The 16,171-nt window shown below is 40.8% G+C and overlaps 1 protein-coding gene across 1 annotated transcript; it reads left to right on the plus strand.

Moving 5' to 3' along the window:
- The first annotated feature begins 1,475 nt into the window (after nt 1–1,475).
- On the plus strand, nt 1,476–7,037 carry LOC121996021 (AT-hook motif nuclear-localized protein 1-like). The gene is made up of 5 exons (XM_042549823.1): nt 1,476–2,278; nt 3,339–3,406; nt 5,156–5,287; nt 6,028–6,189; nt 6,440–7,037. Exons 1-5 carry the CDS (start codon nt 1,750–1,752, stop codon nt 6,704–6,706), a joined length of 1,158 nt encoding a protein of 385 aa, XP_042405757.1. The 5' UTR covers nt 1,476–1,749; the 3' UTR covers nt 6,707–7,037.
- The last annotated feature ends 9,134 nt before the right edge of the window (nt 7,038–16,171 follow it).

Here is a 16,171-nt window from a genome sequence, read left to right on the forward strand (position 1 = left end):
GATGTTTCAATACATAAATAGTAAATGTTAGTATAGCCATAATGAAATATTGAGATAGAAGTAAAAAATTATAAGAAAATAATAAAAAAATATTTTTATTTGGTCAGGCAAGTTATTCGGGTTGGTCGGATTATCCGGATTCAAGTTTAGGTTTAGGGTTTTTGAGTTAAGCTTGGGTTTGAGTTGAAATTTTTTTAGTAATTGATTTCAAGCCAATCCGAAGGCACCCAATCCATCCTAATTGATGCCCCTAATTCACTTCGAGAGATGTAATTATGGCCACGAATAGTTACGCTAATGATTTAAGTAATAGATATATTAACTAATGATTTTTTAATAAAATTATATTATATTAATTAATAGGTTTTAATTAAAATAAAATTAGGTGTAAATTAATTTAATTAAATTTACAATGCGTTTGATGAAATTTAAAGTTAATTTGTGTTATATAAATTATACACATAGTTTGAATCTTAATTATTGATATTTTTTTTTCTTAAAGTTATACAAAAATGCTTGACTTTCGACAGTAATTAGGCTGTTTAAATTTTGACCCCACAATTTTTTTTTTCAATCTTAATTATGAAAAGTGAGAGGTTTAGTGATTTAATTTTCATAACTAGCTATATAATCTCGAAGTTTTATATTAAAAAACATAAATATTAAATTACTTTTCTTTAGAAAAAAACGCCTACACTTGGCACAATTTTCTAATAAAATTTAACCAAATGTTGATTTAAAAATATTAATTACACGTGCAATACTCGTCGAGATAACTAATCCCAACAAATCTCGTGCCAACTTCGGTGCCATTAAATGCAAAATTCTAGTTTATTTCATCAAATTTAATGCGCTCGAATGCATTAAATTTAATTTTAAAAATTAGTATTAAGATTTTTTTATTCAATTTTTAATTGTTCACATATATGGGAATATTTTTTAAATATTATCTCTCGCCATTATTTATTTCTTTTACTTTTGAAAATGTTATTCGAATTATTAAATTCTAAAAATGCGCAACAAAATCTTTATTTTTTTCATGATAAATTTGCCATAAATTAGTGGCATTTATCATTTAAGTCCAAAATAATTTGAAAAAGACAAAAGGAGCAAGTCACTGGCAAGGCGAAAGCGGACTTCACGCGCTCACTCTTCTAGTCTTCTGTTTTAAATCAGTAAATAAAGGGACTAAAAAAGAATACTAATTATTTTAATAATTGTAACAATAATAATTTGTAAATAATATTATTATATTTCCTCCTTTTCCTAATATTTTCCATTAAATAAACCTTCCCATAATGGCCGTCCATTAACAAATACATTTAATATTTAAACGCATCTTTCGAAAAAAATAATTCGAGTTATTTTTCATTATTTAAACCATTTTTAATTTCCATTTATTATTTTATTGAGTTTAATAATATTTTTCTCTTGTTATCTTCTCATGGTAATTGTATTTATTATTAATATAATTAATAAAAATTATAGTTGCTTTCTCATTTTCCTGCACTGTTCTTGCTTCGTCTTTCTCTTTCTCGCATCGGCTCCGGCGAAATCGGTGGGAAATTCAGTGTTTCTTTTTGTTGTCTATTTTTGGAGTTTTTTTGTTTCGGCGAAGATCATGGTGGGGAGCTGTCGCGGAGCTTGATGATGCCCTAGGGAGTGGATTCCGGCGGTTGGTGGATCTCTTCTTCCGTTGGTTGCTGATCTGGCGGTGGCGTAAGGGTTGGGATTCCGGCTTGTGGTAGCATGGAGCTGAGGGAGGGAGGGGAGGGAGTGGTTCCTTCTCCGGCGGAGGTGGAAGCGGTGGCGGCTGTTGCGGAGGGGTCTGGGAGTTACCAGCAGCCGCCGCCGCCGCCTGCGACGTTGGCGCTGGAAGCAGATGCTTCGAGGGAGAAAAAGCCTGCTAAAGAGGTCGGCGGTGCTGCGGCAGCGGCTACGATAATGGCTACGACAGCTGGAGGTGTGGTGGGGCCTTCGGCGGCGGCAGGAGGAGAGACCGGGGAGGCTTCTGGGCTGGTGAAGAAGAAGCGAGGGCGGCCGAGGAAGTACGGGCCGGACGGGACCCCGCTGCGGCCGCTGAACCCGATGCCGATCTCGGCGTCTGCGCCGGCCGGCGTCCAGTACACGTCGGCGGCCGCGGTGGGGGCAGTAATGAAGCGAGGTAGAGGCCGGGCGGTGGGGTCGGTGGGGTCGGTGAGCAAGACATCTTCGCAGTTCAGTCTGCAGGTGGAGCATTTATCTTCAGGTGGTTTCCCTGAGCAAACAGCCATCGCAGGTACTCCTCGTCCTTTTTCCCCCTCCTCCGTCCCCTTCATCACTTTGTTGTTATCTGCCGTGTTTTTGCTTATTTTGTCCTTAGTTTGTGAAATCGATGCTCATGCTTTTTGACCTAAAATCCAGCGCATAGCGTATGATCCCTGAAACTTCTCAGATCTATCTCTTTTTCCGTTGTCCTTTGGGTTCTCTCTGTCGCTACGTTGGGTCGACGCTGTGCGAGAAAGAAGGAACTTTAAGCAGTCCTTCTCTATGACCTCTGTTCATTCTCATTTGATTTCACCTTGAAGGTAGCTGTCAACTAGGAATTTCAAGAAGCTTGTTCTTGATCTGCAGATGCGTTGACCTCGGGGTGTTGGATCTGACAGAGAAAGCGAGGTCAGTGTAGTTTAGTTGGGAATTTCAGTACCTGAACCTTAATGAAATCCATGGTCCTCTGGTATCTGTCATCCCAATTCCCATAACTGAAGAATAAGAGTTCAAGTGGGGCTGGATCATTCAATGTTGGGTTGAATGGGGGAATAAGTGCTGATGTGGGGTTGGACCTGCTTCAAATGCTAGACGTCGTCCTGTAGGAAACTTGATTGAATACGGAGTTCAGTGAACCTTGCTGAAACCTCATCCAGAATCAATTATTAGTGTGTCTCATGCAGAATCAATTATTAGTGTGCTGGCATACAGTTGACATAACCTAATAATGAGTGGGCATCAGAATCTTTTACTTTGCGTCCTTGTAGGAGCTCAGTTTTATCATGGTATCTAGTTCCAAAACTCTAGATTTTAGTCTTTGCTATCTTATCTATTCTTCTACTGAATTAGATTAACAACAGGTGACGAGATTAAAGGAAAAGTTCTGGTAAACAAATTGAGAAAATCTAATGAATAGTATCTTATGTATTCTTTTATTGAATTAAGTTAACTAGTTAAGAAATCTAGTGAATTGTTAGATATGTAATTGATAGCTGAAAATGTTTAGTTATATTTCATGTCAGTTGTTGATTTGTTTCATAAAGATTCATTCACTGACAGTCAGTCTTCTCTTCTCTGATACTGTGACACAGGGGAGATGGTAAACTGCTCTGCAGGTGCAAATTTCTCACCTCATATAATTGTTGTTGCTGCTGGAGAGGTATTGCTTTGTCTAACCTAGAATTAATTCTATCAGTTCGAACGTTACTGAAAAAAGAGTGAGTTGTATGCCAAATTTTACACTGAACTTTCTTGTACTGTAGTTCATCACTATGAGTATTTTCAAGTCACAATTAGAGATGAATAAAATACATATTACTCTTTTGGACATGAGGAAGGATCACTGTTCTACTTTTAGTGTCAATGTTCTACTTATAGTGGCTAGAAGCTTATATGGTTACACAACAGTGTGAACTTTGGTTTTAAATTATGTAATTATTCTTGTTGTTCGGCTCTAATCTTAGTTTTTCTGGATGCGCTCGAGTTTCTTTTTGAGTACATCATTCACCAAAACTTGCATGATAATTAGCTACATTTTTGCTTTATGTATGAAGAAATGCTAAATAGACAATTAATTATAAAAGTGAAAGGATAGAGACTTAAATTTCCTTAGTTTAAAATTTTTAACATGATAGTTGATGCATCAAAGTGAAAGGATAGAGATAGAGAGAAAAAAATATATATATATTAACTCAAAACTTGATCAATAAATGAGATCCTTTCCTAAACAACTATTTTTAAAAGTTTCAATTAATTATAAAAATTAATGACTCATAACTTTTAATGAATTAAATTTTTTAGTGTGTTATTCTCCTCAACCAAAAATAACTTGATGGAGCAGTTGTGAAACCTAGTTACCTTTTTAACTGAGTCAAACAGTTGTTGATTTATTTCTTCAATAGTTGCCTTTTTGATGTCAATGTGTTTCCTTGCTTTATAAAAGTAGGTCGTGTCCTCTCTGATGGTGGGGTTGTTCATCATAATTGTGGAGGTTTGACAAATAATGAATATTCTAAACTTAAGATGTATAGTAATTTAAGAAAATAAGAGTACGAAATTCAATGAATAATGATGAAACATGTAGAAATAAAACAATCAAGAAATAATGTCAAAATAAATAGGTAATAAGATGGTGATAAAAGAATAATGAGAAAAATAAATAATGCACAAGCAATTAACCTACTCAATTAAACAATAATAATGTTCAAAGAAGGGACAATGTTACTGGGTTGATAACGAAGCTGTATGATTGCCATATGCTCTGTGGACTAAACAAAAAATTCATAAAATTATTCCTTCATTCTTCATAAATCAGAGTGTTGTGCAGTTTGGGAACATGGCAAATAATTTTTTTCCATTAATCTACTAGACTAAGAATGCTGAGATGAATGCATTCAAATTTACACTTTGACAATCATTCTCTTTAATATTACGTTCTAGCTAGTGACAGGGAAGGAGCCAAGAATTTCATATTAGGGGGGTCGAAAGATGTGTGTTTACGTTGAGGAGAGGCAGCCATGTCGTCGCCCCTCCATTCGCCCCTCATTTGCCCTTCATTTCTATACACCTACATCTCTTACACTAAAAAATCGAGGGGGGAGGTCACCACCATCACTCCCACCTTAGCTCCGTCCCTACAGCCACCATCATCTGCTGGCTAGTTTCCCAGATTCTAACCTAATCCATCATCTAAGCTAAGAAGCCATACCGATAGAGTTGCTGCACTTGCTTTCAAGACACCACTTGACCAGATACAAAATTTTGTACTGTCTCATAGGGGAAAAAAAATATATCGCAGCATCTTAGTGTATTTGTATTAACTATGAAAAGGCATAAACTTCTATTGTCCTGTATTCCTTAATTTTCTTGTTCAACAGACTTATATTTATCGCGTTGTTTTTTTCCCCAGGATGTTACTATGAAAATCATATCTTTTTCACAACAAGGACCTCGAGCTATTTGTATTTTGTCTGCTAATGGTATTATCTCAAATGTTACACTTCGTCAGCCTGATTCAAGTGGTGGTACATTAACTTATGAGGTATTTACGTGCTCTTCGTATGGAATTGTAGGATAAATAGTTTGGTCTTGTTTTTAACTATAAGCATTATTCAATGTAATGAAAGACATCAGTATGTAATGTTAAGAAGCACATGTCATGCGAGAAATTCAATTGACAAGTACCAAATGCATAACCATAGGCCCATAGCTTTACTTCAATGCTTGTAACTCATCACAATTAAGATATTTGTCTTTGAATGACTCATTTTTCTAGTGACGGTGCTGTTTCCTGTCAGATATCTGGTGAGTGCATCTTTTCAACCTAAACCATAATAGCTTATTTGCTAACGTAGCTTTTCATAAAATTTATGTGGCAGCTATGGTTGTGAACATATAACAGTAAGATTTGATTGTTAATGAAAATTAATATTATGGAGTTGATTCCTCTCATGGATGTTTTCATTTCTACATGCTGTATTTTTCTATTTAATTATTTGAATTTATCCCCTTACACGGCATTAGTTCTTTCCATAATTTTTGGATCTCTTCAATGCAGCTTTGTAATTCGCCTATCAATTAATACACAGCAGTATTTTTGACCAACCACGACTTGAGTCAAATTTGCTAGGATGCATCATCTTTTTTATCTGCTGAAGGCCAAAGTCTTAGTTGAAACTTTGCAAATTGCTTCCAACATCTAGAATTCCTTCACTTAATTGTTTATACCTACAAAACCTGTGAGGGTCTCTGGTTTATTTTGTCTAACATGCTGTATACCAGGGCCGTTTTGAACTGCTCTCCTTATCTGGATCATTCATGCCAACTGAAAATGGAGGAACAAGAAGCCGGTCCGGCGGCCTGAGTGTTTCATTGGCAAGTCCTGATGGTCGAGTTATTGGCGGAGGAGTTGCTGGTCTACTTGTGGCTGCAAGTCCAGTGCAGGTCAGTTCTTGTGGTCTACATGTTTGCATTGATAACTATTTTTCCTTAGCAAATATATTTTTAGTATTATGCTCTAAAACTATGTTTCCCAAAGCCTATCAATTCGAACATATGCCTTCTTGCTTGCTATTACATGTTGCAGATTTTATTGCATCTTCTTTTTGTGGTTGTATAAGCATTTTTCTTGCCCAGCTAAAAGTTTGATGATCTATCCATACAAAACTTCCATTCTTCTGCTCTTACTTGTTAGGTTGTGGTCGGAAGTTTCTTGCCTAGTTTCCAGATGGAGCACAAAACAAAGAAGTCAGGACTCGAAGCTGGATCAGTATCTACACCGGCATCTGCAATTCCACTCTCAAGGACCAACATGGAGGAGGAAGCTTTGGGTAGCAGACAAGCACAGCCCAGTTCAGTAACTGCCAAGCCAGGTTCTTCGACAACACCAGGTTTTACAGTGGAAAATTGGTCTCCCCGGAGCTCCCCAATGGACATAAACATAAGTTTGCCTGGAGGGTGAAAACAAGAAGAAAAAGGAAAAAGATTTCTTGTCTTTTTTTTTCCTCAATTGATAGTCATTTATTCTTCAACTGGAAATCGTCTCTACTGATCAGAACTAGGCATATATGCGTTGTCGAAAACTCCCTAATGTTTGTGTTAGCTTGCATTTGCTTCTATCGTCGCTGATGAACTTTAAGAGTTTGGTGTTTGGATTGATAGTTCCATAGCAAGTGATGCTTTCAGTAATTCCAATAATTTTCTCCTTTGTTTGGAAGAATTGTGTCATCTTAGAGATGTTCAAGACTGATTTAAGAATGTTGATTGATAGGCTCTATTATGAATCTTTTCAATTTATTTTGACGGTCGGTAAAAAATTTTTATAAGATCAAATTGATTACCTCGGGATGTGAGTCAGAATTTTCTAGGAACACATAACAATGGGAGCTTTTTCCCATTGTGGAGCTCTTATGCAAAAGAACAGCACTGTGAACACGGAGCCGTTCTTCCTTTCTTTCTTTTTTTTATTATTAAATTTTTTTAAATTTAAAATAATAAAATATTAAAAAAGTAAAAAAAGTCGTGAATGTTAAATTTTAGTTTTTGAAAAACATTTAATTTTTAGTCGTTCTTCATTGATCAATTTTTATTTTTTTATTTAAAAATTTATCTATAAATATATGCTCAATAGTTATTTTTCTTATTATTTTCTCAATTCTCTACTTCTTTCAACTATAAAAATATCTTGATTTGTTTTAAATGATTAAAAATCCAGATTGATTTATGTTTCATAAATTCTAGATAAATGAATTGATAGAAGATGCGAAGGATATAGCTGAACAAAGAATGCTCTGGCTATATGAGCAGCGACAAATGGTACATTAAAAAGTTCAAAGTTCTTCTGATAGAACACAAAGGAGAAGGTATTTGAATCGAGATTATAAAGTCAGACATGCTCATTGTAGGACCGTGCGGCTGACAAGAGGAGGTGAATTATCCTACAAATAAAATCAAACAGTTCACTTCCTTTTCAAACTAAATTAGAGAAACATTTGTTTGTAAAAAAAAAAATTAAAATAAACTAATAAATAAAAGAAAGAGGCACAGAATTTATTTGGTTTGTAATTAGAAGATTGTTGATCGAAAACTATGAAAAACTCACTAGAATTCTCCTTCGAACGGAGTAGCCTCTTACAACGTTGACAACTCACAATCAAATTAGTAAAACAGAAAAGTAATTCGAGTGCAAATGTTGTTTTCTACTATTGAGACCAGGACTCTATTTATAATCTGTTGGTCAGAAATAACCGTTTGTTGACGTGGCAACAGAAAAGTAATTCGAGTACAAATGTGGAAGGGCTCCGAGTGTCTGGGCGTAGTGTAACGCCCCGACTCCTGGGTACCAGGCTGTGAGCCGGATCGCTACATTAACTACTGAAAATACTGTGCGGAAAACTGAGCAAATTTGAAATTTGCTAAACTAATTACTGTAAAGTCTTAACCTGACATTCTAGGAGTACCTGAGTGTTGTACACATGCTAGGAGAGACAATCTATGCCTCTTGGATGTCCTGCTAGCTGCAGTCAGACATTTCAACCGATCCGTAAGTCGATTGAGCCTTCGGAACGATTCACAGATCGTTCCAGCTGATACTGGCACGGATGCACCCTCTGGATCGGTCGGGAGACCGATCAGTGAGCCTCCGTGCTTCTGCTGCGTTCTGTTCGCATCTGGATCGGTCTACCGACCGATCCAGAAGCACCCTGATCGGTCGGTAGACCGATCAGTGCGCTTCTGAACGGGGACCCCCGATCTGGGAAGTCAACGCCACGTGGAAGTCAAAGGTCCAGGTGGTCCATCGGAACGGATCGACTGACTGGACGCTCAAGAGAAGGTCGGATCGATCGGCCGACCGGACGCTTGAGAGAAGGTCGGACCGATCGGCCGACCGGATGAAATCAGAGTTTCTGATTTCAGGAACTTCCGGCACTGGAACGTGCCACAACTCACAGAGGCCAGTTCTAGATACATGAAAAACACTCACGAATGTGAATACCAATATTCTAAACATGATGACTAAACAAGATATAGTTCACTAAACTGTAACAAGACTAATTCATAAAACCAGACATGTTAAGTACTAAAACTGAATTAAAAGCGTGTAGATCCCAAGGATCTTTATTCCAGACCCCTTGCACACACACATCATCGTAGCATCGCCCTCCAGCCTCCACTAGTCCACTTTTCTTTTACCTGTATCTGCAGTATAAGAAAAGTAGTACCTGTAAGCTTAAAGCTTAGTAAGAAACCATCTACCTCACTAAATCATGCATACGATGCAATTATGATTTTAAATCATGTTGTTTGAAAAAAAACATACTGAACATGCAAGCATGGCATGGCATATCAAACAAAGCATAAACTGGAACTGAAACATGGCATAACATATAAACTGAGCATGAAACTGAACTAGTCATGCATATGTCTAAATCTGTACATGAACTCAAATCATGTAAATTGAACCTGAACTGAACTGGAAGCTAAATTAGTGTTTTCATCACTGGTTTCAAATTTGAAAACTATACATATAATAGATGAAAATACTAAACATGCTGCTGGGCCCTGGCAACTGTGCTTACTGTGCGCGCATCCCTACGAGACCCGGGATTGCAAGTTCCGAATCCAGCAGGGTTACTAGGTTATCTGAACCTAGGGACGACTGTGGGAGTCCAGCCCATGGATATCTGATCCAAGCACGATGCCAACTGAATAAAAGTAAAATACTGAATACTGTTTAATTTTACTTTGCTGTTCTAGGTTATCTGAACCTAGAGCTAGGTTATCTGAACCTAGAGGCTACTGTGGGAGCCCACCCAATGGATATCTGATCCATATAGCTGTAATAACTAATAATAAACTGAATAAAATGTTTCTATTACATTTTATATGCTGTTAGGACGCCTATTGGTACATTCTTCTGAACTGGGCATTCTACCGAATGCTTGGCGTGCACTAAAAGCATGCCCTAAAACTGAAAACTATAAAATTACTGAACTAACGCCAAAACTAACAAGCGAGAGCAATTATACTGCAGGTGAGGGGTTTCTTACCTCAATCGTAAGGTTTTCTTACGATTCTATTCGCTAGGTGTTTCCGGAAAACTGTCCGCTCGACGAACCGCTTACGTCTTCGCGTTCCTCTCGCGGAGAAGAACCCCTTTCGTGTTGGAGTCGTCGCCGGAAGATGATCCTATGGACCCTTGCCTTGGTGTGCCGTGCGTGAGGAAGAGGAGAAGAAGGGAGAGGCGGCGGTGAGGTTTTGGAAGAGAAAGTGTCGTGAGGTGAAGAGGTGCCGAACCAAAATAAACCAAACCCCACTTAAGTTTATTATTTATATTAAGTGGTTTAATGAACCCAACTCTAATATAAATATATTTGGTTCTCCTTCCTTTCAGTCCGGCCCTGCTGGTTCACCGGTTACTAACATTATCCTTACACCATAGGTCTCGGGTTCGATTCCCGCCTATTTTGCGACCTATTTGTTTTTGCTACTTCCGCTACTCGGAAAATTCCGGAAAAATATCTAATAATTCCAGAAAAATCATAGAATAATTCTAAAATAAATTTGGGAATTTTTCGGGCTTTACAATCCCCCATACCTTATAAAAAGTTCGTCCCCGAACTTAAAACAATTCTGGGTACTTCTGTCTCATGCTGGCCTCTGTCTCCCAAGTCGCCTCTGCTGCTGTGTGATTTTGCCAGCCGACTTTAACTAATGGTACTTCCTTGTTCCGTAATTTCTTTACTGCTCGGTCTATTATCATAGCTGAGATCATCACGGACCTGTACCAACTGGGGCTCAATCACCTGGGTGGCGTCTGGAATATGCTTCTTCAGCATGGAAACATGAAATACGTTGTGGACAGCTGACATCTCCTGAGGTAGCTCTAGCTCATATGCTACCTTGCCCACTCTCTTCGTGATAAGGTATGGTCCCACATATCTGGGAGCTAGCTTGCCCTTCTTCCCAAACGCATGACTCCTTCATGGGAGCTACTCGAGGAAAACCGATCCCCATCGAAACTCTAGGGGTCTCGCTGTATCAAGATAGCTCTTCCGGCCTGTGCCTCTATCCTCCGCGAATCTGCTGTATGGGCTGTGGTATCTCGCCATTAGATCTGCTCAAGCTCTAGTTCCTTCTGCTCACCACTCTCATACCAGCAGATTGATCTGCACCTCCGCCCATAGAGTGCCTCATAAGGAGCCATGCCGATAGTGGCTCGATAACTGTTGTTGTATGCAAATTCGCTAGACTCGGATATTTGCACCAACTTCCTTGAAATCTAGGGCACAAGCTCGGAGCATATCTTCGAGTGCACGATTCACTCGCTCAATCGACCATCCGTCGAGGATGGAAGGTCTTTGAATTTTAACAGGTGCCCATAGTCGATCGTACACACTTCCGTAAGTGTGATGTAAACTCGTCTCTATCGATATAATGGTTCGTGGGACTCCATGCAATCTGACAATCTCCCGGAGATACAACCGAGCTAGCTTCTCCATAGAGTAGGATATCTTGATAGCTAAAAGTGGGTGATTTAGTCAACCCGTCGACTATTACCCGGATGGCATCAAAACCATTCGTGGTTCCGGGTAGTCCCACTATGAAATCCATGGAGATATCCTCCCACTTCCATTCTCGAATCAGATAGGCTGCAGAATCGGTGTTGTGCCTTGACCCTCTGACAGGTGAGGCGGATGCTAACATATCTGGCGATGTCTCGCTTCATCCCGGGCCAAAAGCGTTTCGTGTCTTGATACATTTTGGTGGAGCTGGATGCATAGGGAGTCTGTGAGCCTCGCCTAAAATCTGTCTCCGTAGCTCCTCCCGATCCGGAACACAGTCTGCCGCCAAAATACAACACCCCACTTGACACTCAATTCTCCACTTTCCGATTCTGCTAGCCCTTGCTTGATTTTTCGAATTTCGGGGTCCCGAGCTGAATGAATATCACCAAGCAAGGTAGACTCTAAGGTCATAGTGGAAAGTTGTCCACTATAAGCTCGAGACTAAAGGCCGTAATCTCCTTCCTTAGGGGTGGTGACATAGTCGCTAAAGATAATAAGGTAGCACCGGACTTCCTAAGTGCGTCCGCTACCTTATTAGCTTTTCCGGATGGTAGAGGATATCTATGTCATAATCTTTGACTAGTTCTAACCATCTACGCTGTCGCATATTCGGATCCTTCCGAGTAAAGAAATACTTCGACTTTGATGATCTGTATACACTCTGCGAGCTCCGTACAAATAATGTCTCCAAATCTTGAGAGCGAACACCACTGCTGCAAGCTCAAGGTCGTGAGTAGGATAGTTCCTCTCATAATCCTTGAGTTGTCCGGAGGCATAGGCGATCACCTTGCCTGCTGCAGTACCGCTCCTAATCCCAATTTAGAGGCGCCACTGTAGATGTCGAATGTGTTTTCTGGTATAGCTAAAATAGAGCACGGTCAATCTCCGCTTTAGTTCGCTAAAGCTGTTCTCGCTCCTCCGTCCACTGAAATTTCTTGTTCTTCCCGGTGAGAGCATGGGGAGGCTATCCTGGAGAAGTCCTCTACGAATTTCTCAGTAGCTCGCTAATCCCGTAAAGCTTCGATTTCACCGCCTCGGTCTCTTCCATTTACTTACGCTTCTATCTTGGGATCTACCATAACACCATCTTTGGAGATGATGTGACCGAGAAAGGCTACTGGTCAGCCGTAATTCACATTTCGTGAATTTGGCGTACAACTGGTTCTGTGAAGGATCTGCAAATGTTTTCAGATGCTCGCATGGTCCTCCTGAGTGCCTGAATAGATAAGAATGTCATCGATGAACACGATGACAAACTTGTCTAAGTATTCTCTGAATACCCTGCTCATGAGGTCCATGAAAGTAGTGGAGCATTTGTCACGCCAAAGGCATGACTACGAACTCATAGTGTCCGTATCCGTCCGAAAGTCGTTTTAGGTATATCACCTTCCTTGACTCTAACCTGGTGATATCCTGATCCGAGGTCAATTTTAGAGAACACTGTGGCTCCCTTTATCTCAAACAAGTCATCTATCCCGGGAAGAGGGTATCTGTTTTAATTGTGACCTGGTTCAAGGCACGGTAGTCTATGCACAAGCGCATGCTTCCATCCTTCTTCTTCACAAACAACACGGTGCTCCCCATGGAGTGACTAGGGCGTATGAAACCCTTGTCAAGAAGCTCCTGAATTGCTCCTGAAGTTTGCTGGAGCCATGCGATATGGTGCCTTGGAAATTGGATTTGTGCCGGAATGAGCTCTATCTCGAATTTAATCTCCCTGTCTAAGCTGGTAGCTCTTCAGGGAAGACTGCTGGGTAGTCACAAACGACTCGAACCTCTGATAGCTGTTGGTTCTTGTCCTGGCTGGTGTTGACTACATTTGCTAAAAATCCCACGCATCCTGAATCCAATAGCTGCTGTGCTTTCAATGCTGAGAGAAACTTCCTGGCTTTCCTCTTTGGCTTCCCCGTGTACTCAAACTGTACTCCTGCTTCAGGTTGGAATATGACCTTCTGTTTACGGCACTCTATAAAAGCGCCGTATCTGATCAGAAAATCCATTCCAAAGATGACATCGTAGTCAGTCATTTCTAGCACTATCAGATCACCAAAAAGCTCCCTGTCTGCTATAATGACTGGCACTGCTCTGAGCCAGTGCGTAGATGCCATAATGTCTCCTGAGGGTAGCGTTGTCAGAAACTGACTATTGAGTACTTCTGGAGGTGTTGCTAGTTTCTCGGCAAATGCCCTGGATACATAAGAGTGGGTTGCCCCAGTATCGAATAAGACAGTTGCATTATGCTGTAAAATACTGATCTGACCTGTGACAACTGTCGAGGCATTTGCTACGTCCTCTCTGGTCAGTGAGAAAATCCTGGCATTTGTGGTAGCTGTGGGGGCTTCTAATCTGCCCTGACTGATCTGTGGACCATCTAAGACAGCATACATCTGGTGTAGCTGGGCTGGCTGAGCTCCATACTGTATCGGCTGAGGCGGAGGAAGACTGTTCTTGTTCGGGCACTGCTTAGCCATGTGCCCTTCCTGTCCACATTCAAAACAACCTCGCGTACCCTTGCGGCAAACTCCTGGATGATGTTTCCCACAAGTAGCACACTTGGGATGTCTGGAATGTTTTCCAGCTGGTCCTCCTTTTGGGTCACTACTTGCCTTGCGTTTCCCCTTCCAGTTGGAGCTATGTCCCTGTTGTTTCTGTTGAGTACCTGAGCTAGTTTGTCCCTTGGGCTCTGTGGAAACCTGCTTCTGCTGGGTGATATTGTGCTGATAGTGCTCGGTGATCAGAGCACTACTCACTAGCTCCTCTGTGGTTTGTGGCCTATGAACGCCACCAGCTACATTCATTGCGATCTCTGGTCTGAGCATCTTCAGCATCAAGCGTACTCGTTCTTTCTCCGTGACTAGTTCTGGACACAGACGGGTCAACCTGTTGAATTTCTTCACGGCCTCCTGAACTGATAGGTTGCCCTGACGAAATTCTGTAAACTCGTCATAGTGTCGGTTTGTGACTTGCATATGAAAGAATTCCTCGAAGAATTCTTTCTCGAAGTTGGCCCATGTCATCTGGTTTACTGGCCACTTCGATTTAATCCGCTCCCACCACATGCGTGCGTCTCCTGTTAAACAGAAGGAGGCACACTTCACCTTTTCGTGCTCTGGCCAGTCTAGAAGTTCCATCGTGCTTTCCAGTGTTTTAAACCATGCCTGAGCATCCCATGGTTCACTGGTGCCCGAGAAGTTCTCGCTTAATTCTCCGCCATGGATAAGGTAAGCTTCTCTCTTAGCCCCTGCTACTGGGGCTACTGGGACTGGTACTGCAGGCTGAGCTGGTACTACCTCTGTGATTACTGGAGTCGTGAGGTTCGGTACTGGAGTGACTGGGGGAGTAGTCTGCTGGTTAGCCTTTAAGGAGGCTATCTCCTGCTGCTGTTCAGCTAACTGCTGCTGTAGCTGAGCCACTAATGCTGTAAGGTCTGGGGGAGGCACTGAACTGCCTGCCTCATGCTGGGGCTCAGCCGCTGCTGCTTTCTTAGCTGGACGTCCTCGTACCATTTTCTAAATAGCAGAGAACACATATATATAACTAAGCTATCATGTTATAGTTAACTACTGGTAACATGTTAAATACTATCACTGTAAACATAAATTAATTAACTACCAACATGAGAGCAAACATGGAAGCACACATAACTGATATGAAAGCTGAAAACAAACTGAGTGAGAGATGTTCTTACTTGGAAGCTGTAGGCACAATGCTGATGTGTGTGTAGGAAGTAAGGAACCCTGCTCTGATACCACTCTGTAACGACCCAACTCCTGGGTACTAGGCTGTGAGCCAGATCGCTACATTAACTACTGAAACTACTGTGCGGAAAACTGAGCAAATTTGAAATTTGCTAAACTAATTACTGTAAAGTCTTAACCCGACATTCTAGGAGTACCCGAGTGTTGTACACATGCTAGGAGAGACAATCTATGCCTCTTGGATGTCCCGCTAGCTGTAAGACATTTCAACCGATCCGTAAGTCGATTGAGCCTTGAACGATTCACGATCGTTCCAGCTGACACTGGCACCCTCCGGATCGGTCGGAGACCGATCGTGAGCCTCGTGCTTCTGCTGCGTTGCGATCGGATCGGTCATCGACGATCGAAGCACCGATCGGTCGGTGACCGATCGCGCTCTTATGTTTCGTTGCCTCGATCGGTCGCCGATCCGATCCATCGATCGGCCGACCGATCGCTGATCGCAGATTTCGCCCCGAACTCTACTTCGGTCTGGATCGATCGGACGATCGATCAGATAGCATCTGATATATCAGATGTGTGGATCGATCGGTGGACCGATCCGAGATCTCGATCTTTAGAACGGATCGGTCGGCCGATCCAACTCGATGAAATCGAGTTTCGATTTCAGAACTTCCAGACCGAACGTGCCACAACTCATGAGACCAGCTTCTAGATACATGAAAACACTCAAGAATGTGAATACTCATATTCTAAACATGATGACTAAACAAGATATAGTTCACTAAACTGTAACAAGACTAATTCATAAAACCAAACGTGTTAAGTACTAAAACTGAATTAAAAGCGTGTAGATCCCAAGGATCTTTATTCCGACCCCTTGCACACACACATCATTGTAGCATCGCCCCAGCCTCCGCTAGTCCACTTTTCTTTTACCAGATCTGCAGATAAGAAAAGTAGTACCTGTAAGCTTAAAGCTTAGTAAGAAACCATCTACCTCACTAAATCATGCATACGATGCAATTATGATTTTAAATCATGTTGTTTGAAAAAAACATACGAACATGCAAGCATGGCATGACATATCAAACAAAGCATAAACTGAAACTGAAACATGGCATAACATATAAACCGAGCATGAAACCGAACTAGTCATGC

Source organism: Zingiber officinale, chromosome 6A, assembly GCF_018446385.1.
Source record: "Zingiber officinale cultivar Zhangliang chromosome 6A, Zo_v1.1, whole genome shotgun sequence".
NCBI classification, from domain to species: domain Eukaryota; kingdom Viridiplantae; phylum Streptophyta; class Magnoliopsida; order Zingiberales; family Zingiberaceae; genus Zingiber; species Zingiber officinale.